Source organism: Artemia franciscana, chromosome 11 (genome assembly GCF_032884065.1).
Source record: "Artemia franciscana chromosome 11, ASM3288406v1, whole genome shotgun sequence".
Lineage (NCBI taxonomy): Eukaryota > Metazoa > Arthropoda > Branchiopoda > Anostraca > Artemiidae > Artemia > Artemia franciscana.
The window spans coordinates 4,030,551-4,045,699 of NC_088873.1; the positions used below are offsets into that span (position 1 = coordinate 4,030,551).

A 15,149-nucleotide genomic window follows, 5' to 3' on the forward strand; every position below is an offset into this window, starting at 1 on the left:
CCAACATTCCCCCAAAGTTTTAGCTTAGTATCCTTTACCGTTAAAAAGATATTGCAAATATACCCTTTTGACAACCTGGACACACTCAGTCTCTCTTCATTCAGCCCAACATCCATCTCACCATTTCCTGAAAGTGTGAACTTAATATCCTTAGCCGTTCCTAAGATAATGCATATACGCATTTTTGACAACCTGGATACAAAGAAATTGTCCAAAATTCCTCTCAAAATTCCTCTCAAAATTCCCTAAACTTTTAACTTAATATATTTTGCCGCTGTTCTTGAGATATTGCATGTACGACTTTTGACAACTTGGATACATAGTGATTGTTGAAAATTCCTCCCAACATTCCCTGAAAGTTCTAACTCATTTGACCAGATTCATCATTATAGGAAGATTGTGTTATTTGGCCTTATTTGACCAGATTCCTCAAGACACGAAGATTAGGTTGTTTGGCCTTATTTGACTAGATTCATCATGATAGGAAGATTAGGTTATTTGGCCTTATTTGACCAGATTCATCAAGATACGAAGATTAGGTTGTTTGGCCTTATTTGACCAGATTCATCATTAAGATTAGGTTGCTTGGCCTTATTTGACCAGATTCACCAAGATACGAAGATTAGGTTGTTTGGCCTTACTTGACCAGATTCATCATGACAGAAAGATCAGGGTGACGGATTCTTGAAGTGAGTTAACGTCAACCCAAAAACAGTACAAATATATAAAGAAACAAACATAGATCAAATCTCAAAATATTTAGACGGGAGAGGGAGAATGAGAATTTTGATCAGTAAAAGATTGAATTTTCCGAACGGTTGCCGGAATTCAGAAATCACGTGTGGCGTGGTGGAATTATGTCCTTAACCGTGAAGCACACTACACTGAACCATGAAATAGATAAGAAGAACTAATTAGTAAATTCAACAACGCTTCTTCTTTATAATTATTCAAACACAACCACCTGTGAATCCCAAAAGACTACTATGCTTTCAAAGCAGAAGAACACTTTCTTAAGCTGTTTAGTGCCATTATATGTAGCCTATTTTTGCTGAATGTTTCCACGTTTCCGTTTTTTAGAATTCAGCACCAACTATTAGCAAAAAAAAATCCATGACTGAATATGGAGGCTTTCCATTGAAAATTAAATTTCCATTTTTGTTTTCATTTCTAAGATACAGATGGTTGCGTAAGTTTCTACTTAACCCATTTAATTAAATTCATACATGCACAACATATTAATCAACATATCATATATGCACATACTTAGTACCATATTCTTATCTTATTTTTGCTGATTGTCCCCACATTTCCGTTTTTTAAAATTTGGCACCAATTATTAACAAAAAAACTCCACAACTTAATATGGAGGCCTTTCCATTGAAAATTAAATTTCCATTTTTTTCAATTCTAAGATACAGATGGTTGCGTAAGTTTCCACTTAACCAATTTAATTAAATTAGTCTAATTATATTTTCACTGTCCTTGGGGCGTTCAAGGCTTTAAAATCTGAAATATTCTAGTGAAGCCTTCTGAAATTTTTACATGTCACCTGTAATATAGAAAGAGCTTCTTCCTATATAAAAATCTTTCAATTAGTTCCATATTACTTTACATTCCCTTGACCAGTCCAGAATTTTCCCTGTCAGATATCACAAAATTTCAAATTAATGTTCTGAGATACTTTCAGTATAATTCCACCACGCTTAATTTCATATTGATTAGAAGCGAAAAAACTGCATAAGGGGTAAAAGATGGAATCCTTATAGTAGAATAAGAAGATGATTTATTGGAATCATTTTCAAAATCAAGCCGCCTAATTTTGAAGCATACAGCAAAAATTGAAATTTGGTAAAACAAAAAGATAAGATTGCTGATAAAATGACAAATCTAAGCAAAAAAAGACGAACAATGGAAAAACAAGAATACGTGAACACCACGTTCAGTTTGTTTTTATAGAGTCTAGAATACACTTTAGTAAACAACCCAATCCGAAATAATTTTGAGTTTTTTTGTGATTATTTTAAAATGGTTCTCTTAGCACAAAACTAGAATCTAAAGGAAAAATGAAGTACACTTATTATCTAACATAGTTGTTCTACTATCCTGAGAATATCAAGAGATTTAATTTTGTTAAATTATTCATAAAATTGACACTCTCAATTAAACTGATCTGTGAATAAGGTGGAAACAAAATATTTTTCGAAAGCATTCCTTCAACAAGACAAGAACAAAAGACTGGAAATGAAAACAAGACTAAAAAGTTAAGAAAAAAAGAAATAATAAACATATGGTTAATTTAATTATACCAACAAAAAGAACACTTTTTCTTATTTACATCAGATCAGGAGCACAAGAGTATTTCTCTGCATTTAAAATGCAGATGGTATCACAAATTGAGCAAGTTTTCAATTAAAATAATCAGTAAAAAATGAGCATAAAAATAATTTTCAAGATTTATTTGTTGTCCACTACCAAAAAAAAAAAAAAAATGGCGATGATAATAAAGCTAAAACATGTAACCAAAAATCAATTTTTAAAAAAACGCATGGTTGATTATATTGATGAAAGGAATACACCTACCAAGTTGTCTCAAAATTTGAAAACTGAAGCTCTGAGCAGTCAAACTGTTCGGAATGCTCAGTTCCCTTTTTCAGAAAAAGTTTTTCAAATTTCTGGTCATCTTTAATTAACTTTGTTTTTTATTGGGTAGTAAAAGGAATACCTGTAAATCTTTTTTTTTAGCTTTCCTCATTGGCAATCAAGATTTTGGCTTTAATAGCCAATCAACGTATAGCAGGCACTGGATAATCACATATAGTTGAAACTTTCAGGGGATGTTGAACGAAATCCAGAAACTATGCACACCCCGCTCGTTAAAATGGTATGTACAATATCTCAGGAACAATGAATGGCATTAAGTTCAAACTTTCAGAGAAACTTGAGCGAGATGTTGAACTCAATTAACAGATACCATGTGCATCTCAGTTTTTGGGAAGGCGCATCTTCAACTTCCTAATGGTACAACTTATTGTAGGTAGTTTATAATAATCAACATATGGTTGGCACATGGTGATGGTGTTAGGTTGATACATTCAAGGGATGTCTAACTCAATCAAAATATACTATGTACACCCAGCTTATTAAAATATTATGTGGAATATCTCATAAACAGTAAAGGGTATTAAGTTCAAACTTTCTGAGCAAGTTAAGGGGGATGTTGAAATCGAACAAAAGATACTCTGCGCATTTCAGTTGTCGGAAGGGGGCATCTGCAACATCCTAATGGTACAACTTATTATGGGTACTTTATTATAATCAACATATGGTTGATTATACTGATAAAAGGAATATTCGTACCAAGTTATCGCAATATCTGAAAAGTGAAGTTCTGAACAGTCAAACTCTGAAAGAATGGGACAAAATCTGAGAGTCATAAAATGAAAAACGCAGAAGTATATGAAATAAACCTTTTACAAGGTTAGACCTTACTGGGTTTACTACCCTTTGTTTCAGTAAATGAATAAAACAAAAACTAATAAACAAAATTTAGAACAGAAATAAAGAAAAAGAATACAGAAATTTGCGTGACTTACAGTGATCCCAGAAAATCTGAGTATCTTCCTCACACATATCATTGCCGAGCAGCCAACTTTTTTAATTTTTCGAGGAACCTTGCTTTCTGTCTTTCGCTTTTTTGCTACTCTTCCAGAGCCATCGTCTTCCTCAAAGCCCTAAAACAAAGAACTTAAATGAATAAATAAATTAATTTATATTTATTAATTAATTTATTACAAAAATATTAATAATTTATATTAATAATTAACTTATTTATAGGTCAATAAATTAATTTATAAATAATTTTTCATCATTTAAACCTCATATTTAACACACACATATGGGACACCTACTTTCTTAAAATATTAACAAAATTACCGGCCAATTATTAAAAAAAGTGGGGAGGGGATTGAACGGGATAGCCAATATTCAATTTTTCTCCTCATCTATTCTTTGTATAGACCTAGACCTATTCCAGCCACAAGGCTCTAATGTCAATAGCTTAAGGAAAACTTGAGAAATGGTTGCATTTAAAATTGCATTTGGCTTATACTTTCTAATAAGGTATCAGAAAAGCAGAAAAAGTAAAGAAAGTGCAAGATAGAAGATGATACAAATGTCAAATAGAATTATTCATCATGGAGATGAAATCTATTTTATTTCCCTCCTTGTGGGAAGCTTAGCCCAAAATCCTCAAAAAAAGGAGGTGTTATCAAAAAAAGGAGGTTTTATCTATATATATATATATATATATATATATATATATATATATATATATATATATATATATATATATATATATATATATATATAAAACATGGTAAAAAAAATCCACGTAAAAATAGGCAAAAGATAAGAAAAAAATATACAGGTATAAGCAACATATATGTATAAAACCAACAATAGGTAAAATAGTCAGATTAACAAAATAGTCTCAATAGTTAAAATAGTTAATAGCAAAAACTAATAAGGAGGGGTAAGCTAAGGCTCCATTTGGCTTATACTTTCTAATAAGGTATCAGAAAAGAAGAAAAACAGTACAAATAGAATTATTCATCATGGAGATGAAATCTATTTTATTTCCGCCCTTGTGGGAAGCTTAGCCCAAAATCCTCAAAAAAGGAGGTGTTATCAAAAAAAGGAGGTTTTATCTATATATATATATATATATATATATATATATATATATATATATATATATATATATATATATATATATATATATATATATATATATATATATATATATATATATATATATATATATATATATATATATATATATATATATATATATATATATATATATATATATATAGATAAAACATGGTAAAAAAGATCCACGTAAAAATAGGCAAAAGATAAGAAAAAAATATACAGGTATAAGCAACATATATGTATAAAACCAACAATAGGTAAAATAGTCAGATTAACAAAATAGTCTCAATAGTTAAAATAGTTAATAGCAAAAACTAATAAGGAGGGGTAAGCTAAGGCTCCATTTGGCTTATACTTTCTAATAAGGTATCAGAAAAGAAGAAAAACAGTACAAATAGAATTATTCATCATGGAGATGAAATCTATTCTCTCTCCCTCCTTGTGGGAAGCTTAGCCCAAAAGGCTAAGGCTAAGGAGGGGTAAGCTAAGGCTCCATCTGGCTTATACTTTCTAATAAGGTATCAGAAAAGAAGAAAAACAGTACAAGATAGAAGATAATACATAGGTCAAATAGAATTATTCATCATGGAGATGTAATCTATTTTCTTTCCCTCCTTGTGGGAAGCTTAGCCCAAAATCCTCAAAAAAGGAGGTGTAACGTACACTTATGTAAAAAAAAAACCACTAAAAACACAATAATGCTTGCTGTATATACATGAAAGACTAAAACTAAACAGAAGCAACACATTGCATGTTTGATACGGGGCATTTTCCCACTGCTGTTCACAACTCCAGACAAAATTGTTTGTTGATTTGGAGAAGCACAAACACTTACAAAAACGAGTTGTTACCAAATTTCTCACGCAAAAACCCAAATTTCGTGTTTTTGTACATAAGAACTTGAGACGTTCACAAGGGTGTCCTTGGATATGCCGAATAACATATAGACAGACAGACAGGTTTAACAGCAAAAACTTGACAGCTATTGCTAATTTGCGTTTCTTGACAACACATTCAACATATTCAAACGACATTTGTAAATATAAATCAAACTATAAACATTAACTCTTATTGTACACATCGACAAAAATTTTAAAATCAAAATTCAGAACTTCAAAATTCAAAATCAAACTACATTTGTAAATATAAATCAAACCATAAACATTAAATATTTATCAAACATTAAACATACGAATTTTTATCGAGATTACACCCATTTTAGGAAGTGTTTGCATCTTTTTTCTGACATTACGGACATTTTTTGGAAAGAATGAATGCTATCCACAGTATAGGCTACCACAATTAAAGACTGCCCCCCCCTCTAAAGCCCCTGAAGTCTTAGTAAGGAATGGTTAGGTTCAGCCATGTTGAAGCACTAGTCTCATACACAAGAATCCAAACCTAACAGTGAATATAACATGTATAATTAGCCTGAAGCAAGCTAGAGGAAAAACAGATGTATTCATTTATAGATTTAATTGTCATTCCTACTGAAGCAGCAGTCCAGTACATGGAATTCTAAAACTAATAGTAAATATACAAAATTTGGCTGCATTTCTATATATCCCCCCTCCCTGGATTCTTGAAAATATGTTTGCCCCCCACCCAACACAAAGAAATTTGTGAATTGACGCCACTGTAACAAATTAATATATTGAAGTTCAATTTAGGTTCAGGAGAAACATTTTACTTACCTCTAGGAGGCCTTTTAAAAATTTTTTTGACAATTCTAACTGCAAGTGATTTCACTCAAGAAACATTTTGAAGAACTCCTAAGTTCAAAAATACTTCATTTTTTTTCATTAAAAATACTTCATGTACTTTTTTTCGGTCCAATGCTTGTCATTTGAGAAACTGGACAATATATTATTTTGAATTTACTTTCCTCTCTTGCTTATTTGAGGAATTCACCTGGTGGCACTTCGTTGAAACTGAATTATCTATTCAAATACCAATTACCATTTATCTATTCAAAGAATATATATTTATCCAACAGAAAACTAACGACAAAAGTAAAGTGAAGTAAAACACATATAGGAGTGATACAGACTACTAATTTTAGAATGTTTTAAAGTAGTTGTCAGAATTGTATAATGTTTGTTTATTAAAAATGGAACCAATAAATATATGCCCCCTTTCTCCCATCTTTTCCCACCATGCCCTGGCATAGACTTTTTCAAAATTTTCAGATAGCAAGCAGAAAGATCCATGCGTATTAGCTCCATGCAGAGCTTCCAAAACTTCAAATAGTGAGACGAACGCTAATATATTTTATGCTCCTCTGTCACCGTTTGTGTCTCGTAACCGTGTTGCAGCCCTTCATGATGAATCAGATAGCCTGGTTATTGCATTAGACGAGCCTGAAGTTTTTCTCCTGCCTAAAAAGACCTTCCCAACAAAGACAAAAGTAAACGAACGTAAAGTTGTTGAAAAAGAAGTTCCTCAATCACATTTTCCTCCTCTTTTAACTTTGAATGCGGAAAGTCTCAACGTTGATAAAATGGGTGAACTTGAGGGTTGTGTTCAAGTAACTGGAGCTGATATTATTACAGTTACAGAAGTACATAAACAAAGTTCTGAACATCTTACAATACAAGGTTACAAACAATTTATTAAGCTAAGACATCAGAATCATCCGTTAGATAAGAAAGGTGGCGACGTAGCGTGTTTCGTACGTGAGCAGTTGGTACCGCAGCTACTACAGATTCCCCATATTGATGATGATAATGAAAAGATTTGGATTATGATTCGACCAAAAAAAGCTTCCGAGATCTGTAACTGGTATTGTTATTGGAGTGTTTTATTGCTCTCCCAGTATGGCATCTTTCCAAAAAAAGGTCTTTGCTGAAAAGTTATATTTGTGTGTTGATTTTATTACTTCTAAGTACTAAAATGTTGGAATTTGCGTTGCTGGTGATAAGAATGATCTAAGAATTGAAAGCTTCCTCAGAAGTCAAGGACTCTAGCAGATAGTAAAGTTTCCGACTACTAAAGGTAATACTAAACTCGACGTAATTTGCACAAATTTATCAGAATATTATAACGAACCTCAAGACCTACCTCCCCTTGGTAGTAGCTACCCCTACATGATAAGTGGGCCCCACTACCTTCGTATAAAGCAAAATATGTAGTTGAGAAGGTTTCCTACCGACCTCTTTCGGACAGGGGTCTCTTGGAATTTGGAAATTGGATTACATCCGAGTCTTGGGATGAGGTAGCAATTTTAGAGTCCTCTGATGAAAACACTAAATTTCTGCAAGATAAATTCAGAAACAAATATGAAGAATGCTTTCCTGAGAAAAAGTCCAAGCGGTGCAACACAGATCGTCCTTACATAACCCAAGGAATTAAAGATTTGATTCGATTCAACTAAGAAAAGAAGGGAAAATAGGAAATGCTAATATGCTCCGTAACAAAATACGTAAAATGACAAGAAAAGCTGCAGCTGAGTATTACCGCAAAAAAATTGGTGACCTTTTTGAATCAAAGACTAGCATGTGGTATAAGTAAATAAAATGAATTTGTGGAAAATCCCCTAGTGGTGTTGATTTTGTTCGGATTCTAATGATGAAAAAGTTGCTAACCAGTTAAATGGGCATTTGGCCAGAATAATCCAATCTTTGCCGCCACTTGATGTAAATAAAACGACCCAAGAGTATCAGAAAATACCACATAATGACATACCTTTACCTACTATTTCTGAGGATCAAGTTTTTAGTAAAATAAAAGAAACTTAAACGAACTAGTATAACCCCCATTGATATTCTGATTGAACTTATAAAAGCATTTCCTGACAAATTTACTAAGCCACTAACGCAAATTTTTACTTGCATTTCAACTTCTCCAGTTTACCCACAGATATGGAAAACGGGGTATGTTACTCCAATCCCTAAAAAAGATACTGAACTTAATTTCGACGACGAGAAACCAATCACTTTGACCCCTTGTTCAGCAAAATGTAAGAAAGCTTTGTAGCAAATTGACTAAAAGCTGAAGTTGAACCGCTCCTTGATCCTCATCAGTACGGTAACAGAAAGAATACATCAACATCCCATTATCTAGCCAGTCTTTTACACTTTATTTTTAAGAATGTTGATGAGCCTGGTAAATGGTTAAACGTAATAACAATTGATTTTAAACAGGGTTTCGGTCTGATTGATCATAACATATTAATTTCTAAAGTTTTAATTGATTTTAGAGTGAACCCTGCTGCTGTGGAAATCATTCAGGTTTTTTTTAATAAATAGGTTCCAAATTTTAAAATATACAAAGTCTTTCTCTGAACCTAAGCCAGTTTTGTGATGTACCTTAAGGTACCATCCTGGGTCCTATTCTTTTTCTAGTTATGATTAATAATATTGCTAATGATTGTGAAGTCCGTTGTAAATATGTTGATGACCTTACCCTTGGAGAAATTTGTGAAGCAAATGAATGTAGCAAAGCTCAAATTTTAATTGATAACGTGAAGACTAAAGCTTCCATTTCAAATATGACAGTAAATCTTCTATTTTAACTATTTTATTTTTAAATTCTTCTGAACCTAATTTCCTACCAACTATCTCTGGTTCTCTTAAAGTCATTAAGATTAAACTCTTGGGAGTTATTATAACCAGTGATTTAAAATGGGAAGCAAACACAACTAGTCTAGTAAAAAGGGGTCCCAATCCACAAAACCCTTCCCCCCCCTCAATCCACAACAAAACGACTCCCACGCAGGGTTGCATTGCCTGTTGACAAACTTCAGCCGGTACGCTGTGCCCACCAGCGGTTAGCAAAGAGTTTTATACTTAGTTTTGTAAAAACGTATAACGAAAGTCAGGAGGATTGATAAGTGTTTTGTTTTCTTTTTTTGCGTCGCTTTTTAATGTGACTATAACAAAGAAATTTGGCAGTGCCATGAAAATTTTGGTGAAAATAAAATCTTATCTATCTATCTATCATATGCATAAAAAAGCTACTTTTCAAGATCTAGGGCGGGGAAGGAGAGGCAATATCCCCCCTTGACCTGAGGTCATCTAACACCCTAATTTTTGATAAGATACACAATAGAATTAGTCTACAAAGCCAAAAACATGAGAGGAAGGTGAGTCATTTTTGCAACAATCATGTTGACATATGGAAATATTAACTTTTTATGTCAAATAATTCATTTTCTTATGTATTTTTTCAGATCTTCCTGGGTAGTCTCAGACAATGCCCCCCGTCTCCAAGAAAGATCTTGTCTGTTAACTTGAAGCTCCTTTAAGCTATATACACACTAAACTTATACCGATTGCCAACAATTGCTTTGGGACTCCATTTCATCTTCTTGGGGCCTGAACCCTATCTATCAATTGATGAAGCTAAATACCACTAATTATTACAATCTTAAAATTACTAAGTACTTGAAAATAAAATATTACACTTAAGGTAAAAATAAAAAAACATGTGAATTTATTCACATGCCTCAATTTATTAATTGTAACTTATGGTGATGATTGTGACGAAAATGAGGACTAATGATGGTGCTCCATCTCAATGATGCCGCTGAACTGGAATAGGGTTAACTAAAGTTTTGCACTAAAGTCAGACTTGGGTAGATTTGGAGTGAATTCCATTACTGATTTAACAATTAGGTGAACAGGCTTCTTGATGTCTAGTTTTATGCTCTTTCCAAACGTAATAGTTGTTTTACTTGGAATACAATTTTGAGCCCTTTATTAACCCTTAGTGGTACCTTTTTCTTTTCTTTTTGGCTATAGGAAAGGCCTAAAGTATTGGTTAAAAACTTACTATTTTGTTAAAGTTTTATAATCCATAGGCATTGATTCACCATGATCCAATTGAATAGACAATTTATGAATTTTTCAAAAATTTGAAATCCATATTTGAAAGCCATATTGAAATTTGAAAGCCATATTTTTCATTAAAACCATTAGTGTCACTCTTGTTTAAACCCGGATACTCATAAATTGAATTGACTGTGACAAAATCAAGAACGAGAAAACACATGGGAAATATATAATTTGGGCTATATATTTACAAATCAGACGGGGGGGGGGCAGAGAATAAAGGGTCTTCAGTCGAAATAAGTTTATTACAATTAGTCTGCATATTATTAAACAAAACTTGTTGTTTTTAACCTCTCCTCCCCATTGCTAATAAAAAAACTAAAAGGTATTTAAGGCTCCATACACTAAAATATCCAAAAAAAAACTAAGTCCAAAAAACTAAATTTAGTCCAAATTAATTAAAAAAAAATTGTCTAAAATTAAAATTTAGTCCAAAAAACTAAAATGAATTTAAGGCTCCATACACTAAAATGTCCAAAAAAACTAAGTCCAAAAAACTAAATTTAGTCCAAATTAATTTAAAAAAAATTGTCTAAAATTAAAATTTAGTTCAAAAAACTAAAATGTATGTAAGGCTCCATATACTAAAATGTCCAAAAAACTAAGTCCAAAAAACTAAATTTAGTCCAAATTCATTAAAAAAATTTGTCCAAGATTAAAATTTAGTCCAAAAAACTAAAATGTATTTAAGGCTCCATAAAGAGCTTAAAACTAAAAGGGCTTAATAAAGGGCATAACACAATTATTATATTCGGAAAGAGCATTAAAAATGCATCAAATTGTATCTTTACCTAATTCACAGCTCAGTAATGGAGATATCTCCGAACTTACCAAGATTTGTGCAGTCTTAAGTCAATTTATTAGTATACAAAGACTATTTTTTTGGGGGGGGGGCTTGAATTTGTGATGACAAAAAATCAAGTTAATTAACTGAAAAATGTGAATGTTTGTAACAAAACGTGCTTAGTCTATGAGCTTTGAGATATTTCGCTTTATATAAAAAAGAAACTGTAAAAAAAAGAAAATAAAAAAAAAAAAGAAAAAAGAAAACTGTAAGAAAGTGCTCCTCACTTCGATTTTCACTCTTTTTTGCTTACCTGCTCGGTAACCACTGTGACCATACTTGGCTTCAACTGTCGACCAAACTCACAACCAAACTTGATTGGATCAGATAACTGATAGAAAGGGTAGCCAGAATAGTCAAGAGAAAAAATTGTCCCTGCATTTAACTCCCACATAAGCCTTCTCTCTGACAAGTTCTTTGCACCTAAAAAGGGATAAGTATCAGGAGAAATGACATCATTCAGATTACAAAAACAACAGAACAAAAACAATAAGGTCTGATTTCAATCCAGCCAAACATAACTTGGATGTTAATTTATTTTGTTTGTTTGGTGTTTTCTATATCAGTACGTGTATGATAATCTAGCAAAGTTAACTTTGCAAAGAAGGTGCAAGAGCCATGTTTTTAAAATAAAACAACAAAAACTCTTATTTACATGTCGAATTGTGCATCAACTGTTATGGAATATCTATATATATATATATATATATATATATATATATATATATATATATATATATATATATATATATATATATATATATATATATATATATATATATATACATATATATATATATATATATATATATATATATATATATATATATATATATATATATATATATATATATATATATATATATATATATATATATATATATATATATATATATATATATATATATATATATATATATATATATATAAATATATACTGTTTGTCACAATGCTCCAATTATAAACTATCAACAAAGTGGCAATCTTTATGGTTGGTGATCAGTTTTTACCTCGAGATATGTGATCAGTTTCTGCTTGGTTGACAAGAATTGCAGTGACGATTTTACCTTCGTCATATGCTGGCAGACCGCATCATATGCATGAGTATGCTCAAAATTCCATTGCGTATGTTCGTCTCTATGGTCGTCCATACTTATTTATTACATTTACATGTAATCCATCTTGGAACGAGATACAGCAGCTTTTAGTACCTGGAGGATTGCCGGTTCATAGACATGATATTACGGCCCCTGTCTTCCAGCGAAAGTTGAAATCACTGATAAATTTCATAGTAAAACTTAAAGTGTTTCGGTCAGTGCGGTGCTGGTTGTACTCAGTGGAATGGCAAAAGCGAGTATTGCCATAAATGGTAATATGCCTATGCTCACAGACGTCTAGAAGAAGTACCGACATATGTACAAGCACAAAACAAATTTAAATCCATTTTTCAGTACATGTCCAACTTTCCAATATATTTGCCACTCTCCCAACGTACTGTCCAATATATTTCCCAACTATCAAATATGTTGGAAAATTTTCCATTAAAATGGAAATTTTCCATTATAATGGAAGAACTGAGTGTGCTGAATCTGAAAGGACCTCAACACAACTATTCCATTTTAATTCAAAATTTCCGCCGAAATACCTGATGTCGATGTCGATAGGGGCTTACATGAAATTGTGGTAAAAAAATATGATACATGGCCCTTGCAGTGCAAGGAATGAAATGTCACCACGCATGGACAGAGGAAGGTGCACAAAGCAATATCCTCGACTTTTAGTACCCAACACAATTACCGGCAATGATGGATACCCTTTACATAGAAGAAGGTCTACCAAAGTCGCGTAACCGTTACATCAAAGTAACGGTTGTTCCATATTCACCTTTATTATTAAAAACATATAATACTACTACTAATAATAATAACTCACCGCAGCACCAAGCCGCCTGAGGCCAACACAGCTACGCACACTCTTCCTCCAACCTAATCTCTTCAGGGCCTCCCTCTTTACACCCTCCCAAGAAGTTCCCATTTCCTTTAAATCTTTATTTATGACATCCTCCCAACCCAGACGAAGACGACCCGCTTTCTGTGTAGCCCCAGACGGTTGGCCACAAAGGACAATCTTTGGCAATCTGTCATCCTTTATCTGCAGAACGTGGCCCAGCCATCTCAACCTTTCTTTCATTATAGCACTAGAAAGTGGGATTGAACCACATTTTTTGTACAACCTACCGTTTGAAATACGGTCAATCAGCAGGGTACCCAGAACAGCCCGTAGGCAGTTTCTCTGGAAAACATCTAGTAAATTTTCATTTGCTTTTTGGAGCGCCCATGCTTCAGAGCCATATTTGACAACTGTCATCACTGTAGCTTCCAATATTCTAATCTTGCTTTGCAGACTTATCTTTCTATTCTTCCAAACTTTTTTTTAACTGCGAAAAAACACCCTGAGCCTTAGCTATTCTACTTTTAACATCTTCACTGCTCCCACCATCTTTACTAATAATACTACCAAGGTAAGTGAAGCTGCCAACCTGATCAATCTTTTCGTTACCAACGTCACCTTTTCATCTTCACTTATTCGTAGCCTTATTGACTTAGTCTTCTTAACATTAATTTTCAAGCCTATTCTAGCACCCTGAACTCGCAAAACCTCTAAAATTCATTCATTTTCCTCACACTTTCATCTAATATACTTAAATCATTAACACAATTTAAGTCCAGGAGCGTTTTTCCTCTCCATTTGATTCCGTGGTCTCCAATTGCCTTTCCAACATTTTTAATGTATTTTTATGGTATACCATATAAGGATAAGACCTTTGCTAACGCTCTTCTATCAACAGAATTGAAAGCTTGCTCATAATCAACAAAACTGAGGACTAAAGGTGTTTACAACGAAGGGACTTCTCAATTATTAACCTAAGAGTGAGAACTTGGTCAACACATCCTCTACCTTTTCTAAAACCACACTGTTCTTCCCTTATAACTTTGTCTACAGCATCTCTCAGTCTAAAAAGTATCATATTACTAAGTAATTTGCTACCTACAGATACCAGACTAATACCTCGATAATTACGAAACTCACTCTTGTCACCTTTCTTATACAGTGGTTTAATTAAGATTTTCCTAAAATCATTGGGTACTTCCTCTTTTTCAAAAATCATGTTCATAATCTTCAGTAGTTTATTCCTAACCTCAGAGCCACCATATTTAAGAAACTCATTTATCACACTATCAGCACCTGGAGCCTTATTATTTTTTAATCTTTTTAGTCATTACAGATGCTACTAAGCTACCATCACAAAGAACCCTAATATCATACACAAGCTATAATAGACACAAAGCTGTCATCTTTCTCAGACCCAAAGGTAATAATTTGGTGAGTAACACTAAGCATATAAGGCAGGTTACAACTGGACAATAAGAAGTCTCCAAGACCTTCAATTAGATGGAACCCATCTTGGTCACTTCATGGTCTTAGCACTTGGCATTGCATCCCCACCAAGAGGAATGGATGTCCTGCACAAGCAATCCTAGACCTATTACCTCCAACATATCATATCTTTTATAGAAACACTAAGCAATGTGGAGAAATGGCAAAAATGAGGTTGAAAAGTCTATAAAAGCTACTAAAGCTTCATAAATTGCTGCAATTTTAAAATATAGTATTAAAGTTTGATTTTGAATATTATCTTGAGCAGAAATTCAGCTCAATCACAGAAAATAACATAAATGAATGTCATGAGAGATAAC

General features: G+C 32.6%; 1 protein-coding gene across 1 annotated transcript in view; it reads right to left on the minus strand.

The window, feature by feature from the left end:
• Positions 1-15,149, minus strand: part of LOC136032703 (uncharacterized) — a 69,717-nt gene that overhangs the window by 48,117 nt on the left and 6,451 nt on the right. The window contains exons 2-3 of the mRNA XM_065713007.1: positions 11,645-11,814; positions 3,597-3,734 (exon numbers count right to left, since the gene is read on the minus strand). Coding sequence (XP_065569079.1) covers positions 3,597-3,734; positions 11,645-11,814 — 308 coding nt within the window. The remainder of the gene's footprint in view (positions 1-3,596; positions 3,735-11,644; positions 11,815-15,149) is intronic.